The sequence below is a fragment of the Mastigoproctus giganteus genome, chromosome 9 (genome assembly GCF_048544385.1).
Source record: "Mastigoproctus giganteus isolate SK-2022 chromosome 9, ASM4854438v1, whole genome shotgun sequence".
Taxonomy (NCBI): domain Eukaryota; kingdom Metazoa; phylum Arthropoda; class Arachnida; order Uropygi; family Thelyphonidae; genus Mastigoproctus; species Mastigoproctus giganteus.
Genome location: NC_143583.1, coordinates 103,348,958 through 103,362,520, shown reverse-complemented (window position 1 = coordinate 103,362,520; position 13,563 = coordinate 103,348,958). Strand labels below are relative to the sequence as shown.

Genomic DNA, 13,563 nt, shown 5'->3' with positions numbered 1-13,563 from the left:
ACTACACATGGGAAAAAGCAACCCCAGAGCAACGTATCAACTCTGTGGTACTACACTGACAGTGGTAGAGAATGAAAGGGACTTGGGGGTGATTGTGCAGGCAGATATGAAGTTCTCTGAGCAGTGCAGACGGGCTGCAAGAGTAGCTCATGGAGTATTGTCAATGATATACAGGAATTTTTCCAGCAGGGATAAGGAGGTGATTATTCCATTGTATAAGGCAATGGTCAGGCCACACCTAGAGTACTGTATACAGGTCTGGAGGCCTCATTTCAAGAAGGATGTAGAGCTGCTGGAACGAGTACAGAGAAGGGCAACAAGATTAGTGAATGGAACAAAGGGGTGCTCTTACGAAGAAAGGCTTAAGTTTTGCAAATTACAGTGTCTGGAGACTAGGCACCAGCGAGGTGATCTGATAGAGGTGTATAAAGCCTTGAATGGTTTAAGCATGCTCAATGCTGATGGGATTCTTCCTCTAGCTCAGAAAAATCACCTGAGAGGGCATAAATTCAAATTGAGGAAAGACAGATGTAGGATAGACGTGAGGAAATTTGCCTTTAGCCAGCGGGTGGTTGGTTGGTGGAACAGACTGCCATCCCTTGTGGTGGAGGTTGATAGCCTAAATAAGTTTAAGGCTCAGCTGGACAGGTATTTTGAACGAACAGAGGGGTGAAGTGGAAGTGGGTTTTTTTTTTGGCTGATGCTGCATAAGCTTGCTTTCTTGCATCAAATGCCTCTACTAATGCTAATTAATTACTCTCTGGTTTTCTCATGTAAAACAGATGCTCTTCATGGATGTGGTAGAAATTCCCCACCACCACCAACATGGCACTAACAATATCATGTTCACTAATTTGTGCCTCTGGTTTATATCACATGAATGCCTCACGTAGCGTTACCACACTGGCAGTCAAGTCTATAAACTGTGTCCTGAATGCCCTTGGAAGGATGAGTAGCTCCACAGCTCTCCAGATTTGTTTTAATTTACTGTTACAAATATGGAATAGCTATTCATTATGACATCTAGCAATCATTATAACCATTTTTCCAACCCCCTGAGTGGTAAGGTAAGATAAATGTTAGTTTTTTTCTCCTTTTTTTTTTTTTTTTTTTTTTTTTTTTTTTTTTTTAATATATCAGGTTTGGAGGGGGATAGGTTAGTTTTTTTTTTGTGCTGTTAACATTAACAATCAACAAAATTTGAAGGAATAGTTACTGAAGATAAGTCTGGTGTATAGCAGTTCCAGTTCCTGGACTGCTACAACTACCCAGATCTCTTGGGGTCCAGTCCTTCACTATACTGGCTTCATTATATTTAACACACATACACACACAAAAAAAAAAAAAAAAAACTCATTTGCCTTTCCTTACAACCCAGAGTTGCAAGGATCACCAGAACTATAAACAGGTGTTCTATATTGTTACCAAGAAAGTGCAGCAAATCCAGAGATCCATAACTCCCCCACTCCTCCTAAGAGCATTTGGGACACATTTCAGACAACTACTAATGTGGAATGTGCCATAATCATACTGTGAAATGGGCGATCAAGTCAGCAAACATGACAGTGACACCACATGGGGAAAAAGCAATGTCACTTACTGTATCAGGGAGATGACATTTAAGATAACACTTTCATCAGGTGAAAGGAAAATGGAACCCAAGTTTGAAGCATGAACTCAGGAGTGAAAGATTATATAATGCTTGTTTCTTAATTTTTTTTTGTTCTAAACCAGTGGTTCCCAAAGTACTCAGATCTATGGATCCCTTCAAAAATAAAAAAAAGTTTACAGACCCCAATATATATATATATATATATATATACACACACAGGTAGCCCTCGTTTTGTAGAGGTCCAATTTGCGCTGATTCTCAATAGTGCCGATCGCTAACAACCACAATGCCATTTTTATTTTTATTTATTTATTTTTGCAATTTTTTTATAAATTGGAAGTTTAAAATCGTCAGACAAAATTTATCAGCATCATACTGGCTATGCACTGTTCACTTGATTAGGTATAATGCATGTTTCATGTATAATGCTTGAGGCAATCAGCAATTAGCACATCCGTATCAGAGACGAGAAAGATTCCCGCTCTCAAAGTAATCGCTCATGGATGTGGTGAACCATTCAGCTGGTTGTTGTTTACGCTATTTACACGTGTTGGAAATTTATCACACTAACATTTTTTATTAATTGTGCTATTAATAAATTAAATAATAATAATAATAGTGATATCCGTGTACAGTTTTTGCCAATCGTGTTATAAAGTTTTTAATTTAATAGAATAAAGAGATGGCACGTCTGGTAAAAGAAGTTCATTGAATTCTAGTGCAATATTCAGAGGATGGAATCTGGTGAAAGCCACCCTAATGTGTGCAGGGCTATGAATATGCCTCCATCGACTATTACTACAACTATGAAGAATGCTAATAAAATAAAACAATCAATGCAAAGTTGGTAGATGAAATTTTTGGTGCCCGGAACCTAACCCTGTGATTTCCGATTGACTCCATTATATAAAGGGTTCCATTTGTGCAGATTAACCCCGGCGTCAATCGAGGGCTACCTGTATATATATATGTGTGTGTATTTAATCTATTATGAAATATTGGAATAGATGTAAAGGGTATGTCAGATCAGATTAATGCTATCAATTGTAGATTGAACATTACATCAATCTGTAATCTAATTGATACTATTCAGGTATTCAAAGTGTATTAAAACATTGGCATAAAAGTACTCAGTGGGCCACATGGCCAAAAGAACCTATAAAAACTAAGATAGCCCGTGTTGGTTTACATTGCTATACCCTAGAAATAAACATATAATTAGCAATAAAATAAAATAAAAATATAATGATTATGCATCTAATTATTGATAATCGGATACACTGAATGGTACTTTTTAAGGGCTAACACCATTCAATATATCCCACTAATAATTAGCAAGGCTCTCTGTTTCTGATTGTTATCTGCCTGTTTAACTATGTCCGAATAATTAAACATGAAGGCAATCTATGCTAAACTTTAAATTTAACAGCAAACAGGCAAGATAACAGCTAGCTCGACAGACAGCTTTGAAACGAATGTGCAGAATATAATACAGAAAAAGAGTGCCAACCATAATTTTCACATCAGAAGTGGTTCTTTTTATTTATATTATTATAAATATTAGTGTAATAAAGTCATCTTTAATTACACTAATATTAGTTTCTGAGAGGCCAACTATTACGAAATATTATTTTCTCTATATTTTGAAAAATAACATCGACAGCAAAAGAGAAAACCGGTTTCTTATATGCAGAGGAAGCAATATTCGTGATGTACTTATGCTGAGAGAGAGAGATCTGAAGTGAGGGTAATCCTTAAGAGAGATATACCGATGAGCCAAAACATTATGACCACCTACCTAATATGATGTTGGTCCTCCATGTGCAGCCAAAACAGCTTGTACCCGGCAAGGCATGAATGCTACAAGATTTGTAAATGTGTCTTGTGGTACCTGGTACTAACACATAACCAGCAGATGCTTTAACTCCTGTAAGGTCTGTAGTTGAGATGCCGCAGATTGGAGTTGCTGTTCTAACACAAACCACAGATGTTCGATGGGATTGATGCCTGGGGAATTTGGAGGCCACGGCAATACTTGGAAGTCTTCCTCATGTTTCGCGAACCAGTCTCGAATAATCCGAGCAGTGTGGAATGGCATATTGCCCTGCTGAAAGATGGCACCGACAGAGGGGAAGACTGTTGCCACGAAAGGGTGTACCTGGTCAGCAATGATGTTTAGGTAGGTGGTAGACAGAGTGCCTGGCACATGGATGACTGGACCCAAGGTATCCCAGCATCACCCAAAGCATGACACTGCCACCACCAGTTTGTTTTCGTCCCACGGTGCATCCAGACGCTATCATTTCCCCAAGTAAACGATGCACATGTACCCAGCCATCCACATGATGCAACAGGAAACATGATTCATCGGACCAGACAACCTTCTTCCAATCACTTAAGGTCCAGTTTTGATGCTCGTGTGTCCATTGTTGGTGCTCTCGCTGATGAACCGTGGTTAGAATATGCACTTGGAGTGGCCTGCGGCTACACAGCCCCATTTTCAGCAGGGTTCAATGTACTGTGTGTTGTGACACATTACTCCCATCACCAGCATTCCAATTACTGGCGAGTTGCACCACACTTGCCCTTCTGTTGCCATGTACCATCCGGGAGAGCCTTTGCTCACCTCGAGCATCGATGAGTCGTGGTCATCCAACACCTCGCTGGCGGTTTGTAGGTTCCCCCTCCTCGGACCACTTTCGGTAGGTACTAACCACGGCTGACCATGAGCATCCCACCAGCCGTGCCATTTCGGATATGCTCTGACCCAGTCGTCTGGCAATTACAATTTGGACTTTGTCAAACTCACTTAAGTCCGCTGCATTTCCCATCTGAAGAACAAGAGTAACACTGATTAGTGGAGCTCAGTATCAGGTGTTTTTTATACCATGTCCTGACCCATGCACGCACCATAGTTCACCTGCATAATGAATTTCTGGTCATAATGTTTTGGCTCATCGGTGTATGTGATCTTATCTAAAAATCCGAGTGTTGTTGAAGATAAGAACAGGAGCAGAAGAATCCTTTTTGTGATATATAAGACAGGACTGCATTTTAGAAGGATTGAAATTAACTAAGTTAGCTTTGCCCCACTGGCAAAACTAGCTTAGTTATCTTTGTCAGTGGCACAAAGAATTCAAGGAATTGGACATCAGCATTTAAGGAGCTGGTAGTGGATTTTCGAGAAGTTGAAGTTGTTTATGCAGGGCAAGGTTTCCCAAACAGGAAGGTGGAATGCAATGTACTATCATCAGCAAAACTGTGGATAGGACTTTCAGTCAATAGAAGGTTTTTAATATAAAAGAGTGGGAGAAAGGATTGAACCTTAGGAAACGCCAGCATTGTGGAGAAGTTAGAAGGCAGAGAGCCATCTACCATCACCCGCAGTGAGCACTCAGAGAGAAAACTGAATATCCAATTTCAAAAAACAATTGGCAAACCATAAGATGGGAAGCTTATTTAGAAGATATTTATGCCAAAAATGATCAATAGCCTTTGAAATGTCAAGACAATTGCTTGAGTTTCATCAAAATTTTCCACTGAATTTGTCCATAGATGGGTAGCATAAACCAGTATATCACCAGTGGATTGACACTCATGGAATCCATACTGGTGATTATTGATCAGATGGAAGGTTTATAGGTAGTTTAGGAGTTGGTGGTTAATGGATTTTTCCATTACTTTACAGGGGATGAAAATTGGATGAGAGGGATTTGTCACCCTTTTTAGGAACTGGCTGGATACGAGCAAAAAGGTAGCTTAATCATGTATAAAATAACATGAAAAAAAAAATTATATCAATATTTTAATGCTTATACAGTTGCTAAAAATTAATATTTTACGTTGGTAAGTGAAAGAATAAGAATGTATATCCAACAAATCAAACATACCATTCACTGATCAAATTTCTGACCAAAGAAGGCAGAAATGCTACAGAAATCCATGAAAGAATGAGTAGAATATTTGAAGAAGTATCATCCAGTTATGCATGATACTCTTTACACTCAATTACTCTGTGGCCGAAATCAAATTTCTGTACATCTGGCCTGCAACCACCCTTTGAAAAGAATGGTTACAGGACAGATGTACAGAAATTTGCTTTCACCCAGAGAGTAGAGTGCTGGATAGAAAGCTAAAAGATTAATACAAAGGGCTGTAATACTATCAAAATCAATGACTGTGAGAATTCCTACAAATTTTTTTTCCTTTTGATTTTCAATATCTTCTGCCATCACCCAGGATAAGCTTTTTTCTCACAGCCGGAAAAATCTACATATTTAAAAATCTTCATATATGTGAATAATAATACGTAAATGTGAATAATAATACGTAAAAATGCACTTTTACCTTTAAATTTTCTATTAATTCATGGCTTTCTTCTGGTTGAAGTGAAGTCAGACATTCTTTAAATTTTGAAATCTGAAAAACAAAGAATTTTCATATTTAAAATGTAATATATGCACTTTTATGTTAGAAAAAAAATTTTTTATAGTGATAAAAAAATGAAAAGTGATTCCTATTTCATCATAAATTTAGTTATGACGAAATAGAAATTTTAGTTAATCTGAACCAGCTTATAGGCTACATTTTGGTTCTTAATATGGCAGAATAGAGTGTGGCCACACCCAACAGTACCAAGTTATATACATGAAATGTATGTACCTTGATGCTGCTGGAGGTGTCCATTTCGTAGACTGTGATGTCGCATTTAGTGGCAAAACTGCTTAACACGTACAATGTCCATATAAGCTGACAAACAACTTACATTTTATTGGAATTAAATTAAAGGTTACATGATGCCATTTTTAAAAATACAGAGTAGTGGTTTAAATATTTAGGACTGAATATGTAACAATAAAACTAAGTTAAACAGGTTTCCTAAAAACAACAGAAGCAAAGTCTTATCTTTCAAATATAGCACATTAAGCAGTCTAGTATTTGTAGCAGCTTCCCCTGGTCACCTATTTAATGGTAATTCATCACAGTAATTCATTACACGAACATCTTGCTGTTTACAGAAATTCTCACAAACTCAGTCAGGTGTGGATCTACAGTCGACTCTCTCTCTCTCTCTCTCTCTCTCTCTCTCTCTCTCTCTCTCTCTCAGTACTTTCTCTATTTACTATAAGGAACACCAGTGGCAGCACATGCATATATATCTTATGTGTGAAGTTACTCTCCCTATAAGGAATGCATCTTTCTCTATAAGGAACGGTCTTTATGGTAATTAGATATGTAAGAAACTGGATACCTTAAATTTACAAAGATATATACTGTATGACAAATAAACATTATGTGAATGTTTTCTGTAAAATTTGTGTATTCGGAAATAAAAAATGTCTCAAAACAAAAGTTCTTATGATTTATCTGTTAAATTGAATGTGATAAGGCAGCATGAAGAAGATGCTAATTTGTCTCAACAAGATTTGTCAAATAAATTCCAAATTCCAAAAACTGTAATACAAAGAATATTGGTGTCAAAGGAAAAGATTTTGGAGAAAGGAAATCTTCCAATTGCAAATAAATTGGGAAAAAAAAAAAAATCCATAAGCCCAACTTCAAAGATGTTTATCAAGCAGTTTTAAATTGGTTTGAAGAAATTCACGGTCAAAATGTTAGCATTAGCAGAGGCACATGATGCAAGAAAGTAAGCTTATACAGCATCAGCCAAAAAAAAAAAAAAAAAAAAAAAAACCATCCCATTTCACTGATCCATTCATTCCAAATGTTTGTCTGGTTCTGCCTTGAATTTATTTAAGCTATCAACTTCCACAACAACACATGGAAGTTTGTTCCAGCAATCGACTACCTGCACATCCATTCTACAACTGTCTTTCCTCAGTTTGAATCTATGCCCCCTCAGGTTTGTAATCTGAGCAAGAGGAAGAATCCCCTCAGCATTAAGCCTGCTCAATCAGATCGCCTAGTCTCCAGAAGCTGCAATTTGTAGAATTTAAGCCTCTCTTCATAAAGAACACCCCTTTGATCCTTTCACCAGTCTTGTTGCCCTTCTCTTTACTTCTTCTAGCAACTCTACATCCTTCCTAAAATGGGACTTCAGACCTGCATGCAGTACTCCAGGTGTGGCCTGACCACTGTCTTATACAATGGGAATAATCACCTCCTTATCCCTGCTACCAAATTCCTGTATATCATTGACAGGACCCCATGACATATTCTGGCAGCTTGTCTGCACTGCTCAGAAAACTTTATATCTAACTGCATAATTACCCCAAGGTCTCTTTCATTCTCCACTACCCTGAGTGTAACATCACATAGTTGGTACATTTCTCTGGGATTACTGCTACCCATATGCAGTACTTTGCATTTGTCAATGTTAAACTTCAGTTGCCACTTCTCGGCTCATCTACCAAACTTTTCCAGATCCTGTTGCAGCAGCATACTGTCATTACTGTTATTAACAACCCTGCCAGCTTTGTATCATCTGCAAACTTTGACATTAAGCTTGATATACCTTCATCAATACCATTGATAAATATACAAAACAACAGTGGGCTCAACACCGAAACTTTGGGGGAATCCACTAATAACATTAGTCCATGAAGAGCAGTGTCCATTGATTACCACTCTATCTTCTCCCACTCAACCATCCTTTTACCCATTGCGGCAACTTGCCCTTAATGCCATACTGCTCCAATTTGTACAGTAGTCTTCCATGTGCAAGAGTGTCAAAATATTTCCTGAAATCCAAGTATATGATATCAAAATTATTTTTTGCATCCAGTTCCTTTGTAACCACATCATAGTATCCAATCAAATTGGTAGACAAGACTTCCCCTTGTGAAACCCATGCAGTATCTGAATTATTGCTGCAGTCTTGTCTAAATGATCCTGCAATGCTTCTTTAACCAGGGCTCTATTATTTTCCCTGGAACTGAAGTCAAACTAACAGGTGTATAATTACTTGTGTCACCCTTTGTGAAATGGAGATACATTTGCACATCTCCAGTTAGTGGGGACTTCCCCCAAGTCCAAGGGAGCTCTCATAATTACGGCTAAGGGTTTGCTTACTTCCTTTGCTGCCTCCTTTAATATAACTGGATAGATCCCATCCACCCCAGGTGCCTTTCTTATGTTTAACTTCAACAATTTCTCCTCCACTTTGCTCTCAGTTATTACAAAATCATTTAACTCCCTGTTAGAGTTTGATAAACATCTGGCCCTCTCCTCCTCAAATGTGTGAATGTAGATGCAAAATGCTCATTTAGTTCGGCAGCTATCTGAGAATGACCATTTACAGTCAAACCACTGATATAAAGTGGACTAATCTGATTCATCCCCTTCCTTTTAGAGTTTATATAAGTAAAGTCTTTGCTGTTTTTCTTTGCATCCTTTGCCAAAGATTTTTCATAATCTGCCTTTGCTTGCCTAACCTCCTTTGTGACTTGATTAGACTAGCTTTTATCTTCCATAGGCTTCTGTGCCGCCTAACAATTTATGTGCATCCCATGCATTTTTCTTCTCTGCCATGAGTCTCATCAGTTCATCTGACATCCATTTGGGCCTGAACCTAGAGCAGTATTTTTTAGTTGGAACAAAAAGACTAGTAGCTTCAAAGATTATTTCCTTGAATGCTTCCCATTTAGAATTTTCTGTTGGTAACATCATCAGTAGATCCCACTGTATAGAACCTAAAAAATCTGAGACCACTATAGCCTTTATGAAAGCAAAAACCCTTCCATTTACTCCTGATGGTAGTTACATCTTTAAGTAAATCCCACATCAGTACACTGTGATCACTGCTACCTAGTGGTTCCTTTATCTGTTAATTCTTAATGCATGAATAATTACTGCATTCAGTGATTATTCAGGTCAAGAGAGTTATTCCCTCTTGTTGCCTCTCTAAATGCTGCTGTAGAAAACAATCATCGAATAAATCCACAAAAGCCTTGCTAGTGTGTGAGTGACCAACCACAAGTTACAGTCTATATCTGAGAAGTTAAAATTCCCCATTATAAGACCCTGATTTATTGGCCAACTCTATTTCTCTGTATAATTGTTCACTGTACTCATCAGAGTCATTAGGCCTATAACAAACTGCTACCCTCATTTCTGCTTTCCCAGTGCTTATGTCACACCAAACTGACTCAACATTGCACTGTCTATCTATTTCAACTGGATGCACTTCCTTAGATTTTGTGTCTTTCTTAAATAATAGCATAACCCCTCCTCCCTTCCTATCCTGTCTATCCTTTCTGTACACATTGTACTCCCCAAATTCCAATCCTGCAACCCTTATATCTAAGTGGCACCAAGTTTCTGATATCCCAACAATATCCGCCTTGGATGTCTTAACCAGCACTTCAAATTCATCAAATTTGTTTACTATACCCGTAGCATTGGTGTACATGCAAGTATACATGCACCTGTTCTTACTCTTAGTTACTCAGCCCATATATTTACTAACCCAGCCCATATATTTACTTGTTTCATGATCCCCACAACTGGCTTTCTGGGCTGCCGCTCATTACAATAGAAGCAGTGCAAGAATCACTTTCGCCTCTGCCTGCAGCACCGTTAATCTTTCAGTCTGTGAATCCCCACAATCCCCACCAAAATGGTAAATATTTAAGAAAAACTTCTCTATTTGCTGGAGCCATTAAAACTTCACCCGCACCAAGCTAATCTCGTTTCCACCTGATGGTCCCTTAATTCAATTAAAAGCTCAAATTTTGCAAAATTGTTAGGTTACAGTGAAAGTAATTTTAAGGCCAGTGATGGCTGGCTTACAAAATTTAAATGCAGGCATGGTGCAGTTTCAAGGTCATTGAAGAAGAGGCTGGTTCTGTTCAGAAAGTTGATACAAAAGAATGAATCAAAATTACCATATTTACTTAAAGATTACAGTCCTGAAAATATTTTTAATGAAGATGATGAAATATTTTTAATGAAGCTTCCCCAAAATAAAGCTGATGAATTGGCTTTATTTTGGGCAAGCACTAATATCAGGGAAGAGAGCCTAAAAAACTTCAAGGGTTGTGTTAGGGTTGTTAAATATACAAGAACTGTAAATCTTAATTGTTTATACAGTAACGTTAGAAGTGTCATCAATAAAATGAGCGAATTCGAACTGCTGGTTAAAACAAGTAACGCGGACATAATAGGGCTGACAGAGATGTGGTGCCACCCGGAAATTGGGGATGATGAGTTTAAGTACGGCTTGTATAATGTATTTAGGAAGGATAGGGTGGATAGAAGGGGTGGTGGGGTAATGCTTCTTATCAGAAGCAGCCTGAGTGCGACGATAGCTTTCCCGGATTCAGACATTTCACATGCTAGTATAGAGTCTGTATGGTGTGAGATAGTTGGAAACAAAGGTATAATGCGAGTAGGAGTAATCTACAGACAAGGTGATTGTGAAGATTATGACAAAAGCCTCTACATGCAAATGAAATGGGCAAGTAAGCGTCAATGTCTTATTATGGGTGATTTCAATTTGCTTCTAATTGATTGGAGTAAATGGGAAGGAAACTCGACATGGGGAACAAAATTTTTAAATCAACTAGATGACTGTTATTTGTATCAACATGTCAGGGAAAGTACTAGAGAAAAGAATATCCTAGACCTCATCATCACACATGAATCAGATGACATAACAGGGTTGACAGTAGAGGAACCAGTAGCAGGAAGTGATCACGGAGTTCTATGGTGGATGATGACGAGAGGTAGCAGAAGTAAAAGGCAAAGGAATGGGTTTTAATTTCAGAAAAGGAAATTACGATGCCTTAAGGTACTACATGGCCTCTATTAACTGGGTAGATATCATGCAGAAAATGAATACATTTGAACTGTGGTACGCTTTTAGCATTAGTAGAGGCATATGATGCAAGAAAGCAAGCTTATTCAGCATCAGCCAAAAAAAACAAAAAAACAAAACCACTTCTCCCATTTCACCCCTCCGTTCGTTCGAAATACCTGTCCAGCGAAGCCTTAAATTTGTTTAGGCTATCAACTTCAACAACAAGTGATGGAAGTCTATTCCACAAACCAACTGCCCGCTGGCTAAAGGCAAATTTCCGCACATCTATCCGACATCCGTCCTTCCTCAATTTGAATTTATGCCCTCTCAGGTGATTATTCTGAGCAAGAGGAAGAATCCCATCGGCATTGAGCATGCTCAAGCCATTCAAAGCCTTATACACCTCTATCAGATCACCTCGCCGATGCCTAGTCTCCAGACTCTGTAATTTGCAAAACTTAAGCCTTTCTTCGTAAGAGCAACCCTTTGTTCCATTCACTAATCTTGTTGCCCTTCTCTGTACTCGTTCCAGCAGCTCTACATCCTTCATGAAATGAGGCCTCCAGACCTGTATACAGTACTCAAGGTGTGGCCTGACCAATGCCTCATACAAGGGAATAATCACATCCCTATCCCTGCTAGAAACATTCCTGTATATCATTGACAAGACACCATGAGCTACTCTTGCAGCTTGTCTGCACTGCTCAGAGAACTTCATATCTGCCTGCACAATTACCCTCAGGTCCTTTTCATTCTCTACCAATGTCAGTGTGGTACCACAGATTTGATACGTTACTCTGAGATTACTGCTTCCCATATGTAGTACTTTATATTTGTCAAAGTTAAACTTCATTTGCCACCTCTCAGCCCATCTACTCAACTTTTCTAGATCCTGTTGCAGCAGTGTACTGTCATTAACAACCCTACCAACCTTCGTATCATCTGCAAACTTGGACATTAAGCCTGATATACCATCATCAATATCATTTATAAATACAGGAAACAACAATGGACCCAACGGGGAATACTGAGGGACTCCCCTAATAACATTAGTCCATGAAGAGCAGTGTCCATTGATTACCACTGTCTGTCTTCTCCCACTCAACCATCCCTTTATCCATAGCAGCAATTTGCCTCCAATGCCACACTGCTCCAATTTGGGCAGCAGTTCTTCCGTGTGCAACAGTATCAAAATCCTTTCTAAGATCCAAATACATGATATCAAAGTTATTCTTTGCATCCAGTTCCTTTGTGACTACATCATAGTATCCAATCAAATTAGTCAGACAAGACTTCCCCTTAACAAACCCGTGCTGTGTCCGAGCTATAACTGAAGTCTTGTCTAGATGAACCTGCAATGCTTCTTTAACCAGTGCCTCCATTACTTTCCCTGTAACAGAAGTTAAACTAACAGGTCTGTAATTACCTGTGTCTCCCTTTGATCCTCCTTTGTGGATTGGGGTCACATTTGCACATCTCCAGTCCAAGAGTACCTCCCCTGAGCCCAGGGAAGCTCTCATAATTATGGCTAAGGGTTTGCTTACTTCCTTTGCTGCCTCTTTTAATATAACTGGATAGATTCCATCCACCCCAGGTGCCTTTCTTGTGTTTATCTTCAACAATTTCTCCTGAATTTTAATCAGTTATTACAAGATTATCTAGCTTACTGCCAGAGTTGAATACACCTCTGGCATTCCTCTCCCCGAATAACTCCTCATGTGTGAATGTCAATGCAAAATATTCATTTAGTTTGTTAGCTACCTGAGTAGCATCATCAACAGTTGAACCATCGATATCAAGTGGACCAATCTGATTCATCCCCTTCCTGCTAGAGTTTACATAAGTAAAGAACTCTTTGGTGTTTTTCTTTGCATCCTTTGCCAAAGATTTCTCGTAATCTGCCTTTGCCTGCCTAACCTCCTTTGTAACTTGGTTACAGACCATCTTATATTTATCATAGGCTTCTGTGTCACATGTTAATTTATATATATCCCATGCATTTTTTTTTTCTCTGTCACATGTCTAATTAGTTCATCTGACATCCATTTAGGCCTAAATCCTTGAACAACATTTCTTTGTTGGTATGAAAAGCCTAGTAGTTTCCACGATTAATTCTTTGAATGCTTCCCATTTTGAATTTGCTGTTGGTAACATCATCAGTTGGTTCCACCATATAGAATTTAAATACTGT

General features: G+C 38.5%; 1 protein-coding gene across 1 annotated transcript in view; it reads right to left on the bottom strand.

Moving 5' to 3' along the window:
* The window catches only part of LOC150080605 (uncharacterized), a 98,032-nt gene that overhangs the window by 8,514 nt on the left and 75,955 nt on the right, over positions 1-13,563 (bottom strand). Inside the window, exon 8 of the mRNA XM_090381205.1 lies at positions 5,960-6,031. Coding sequence (XP_090237331.1) covers positions 5,960-6,031 — 72 coding nt within the window. The remainder of the gene's footprint in view (positions 1-5,959; positions 6,032-13,563) is intronic.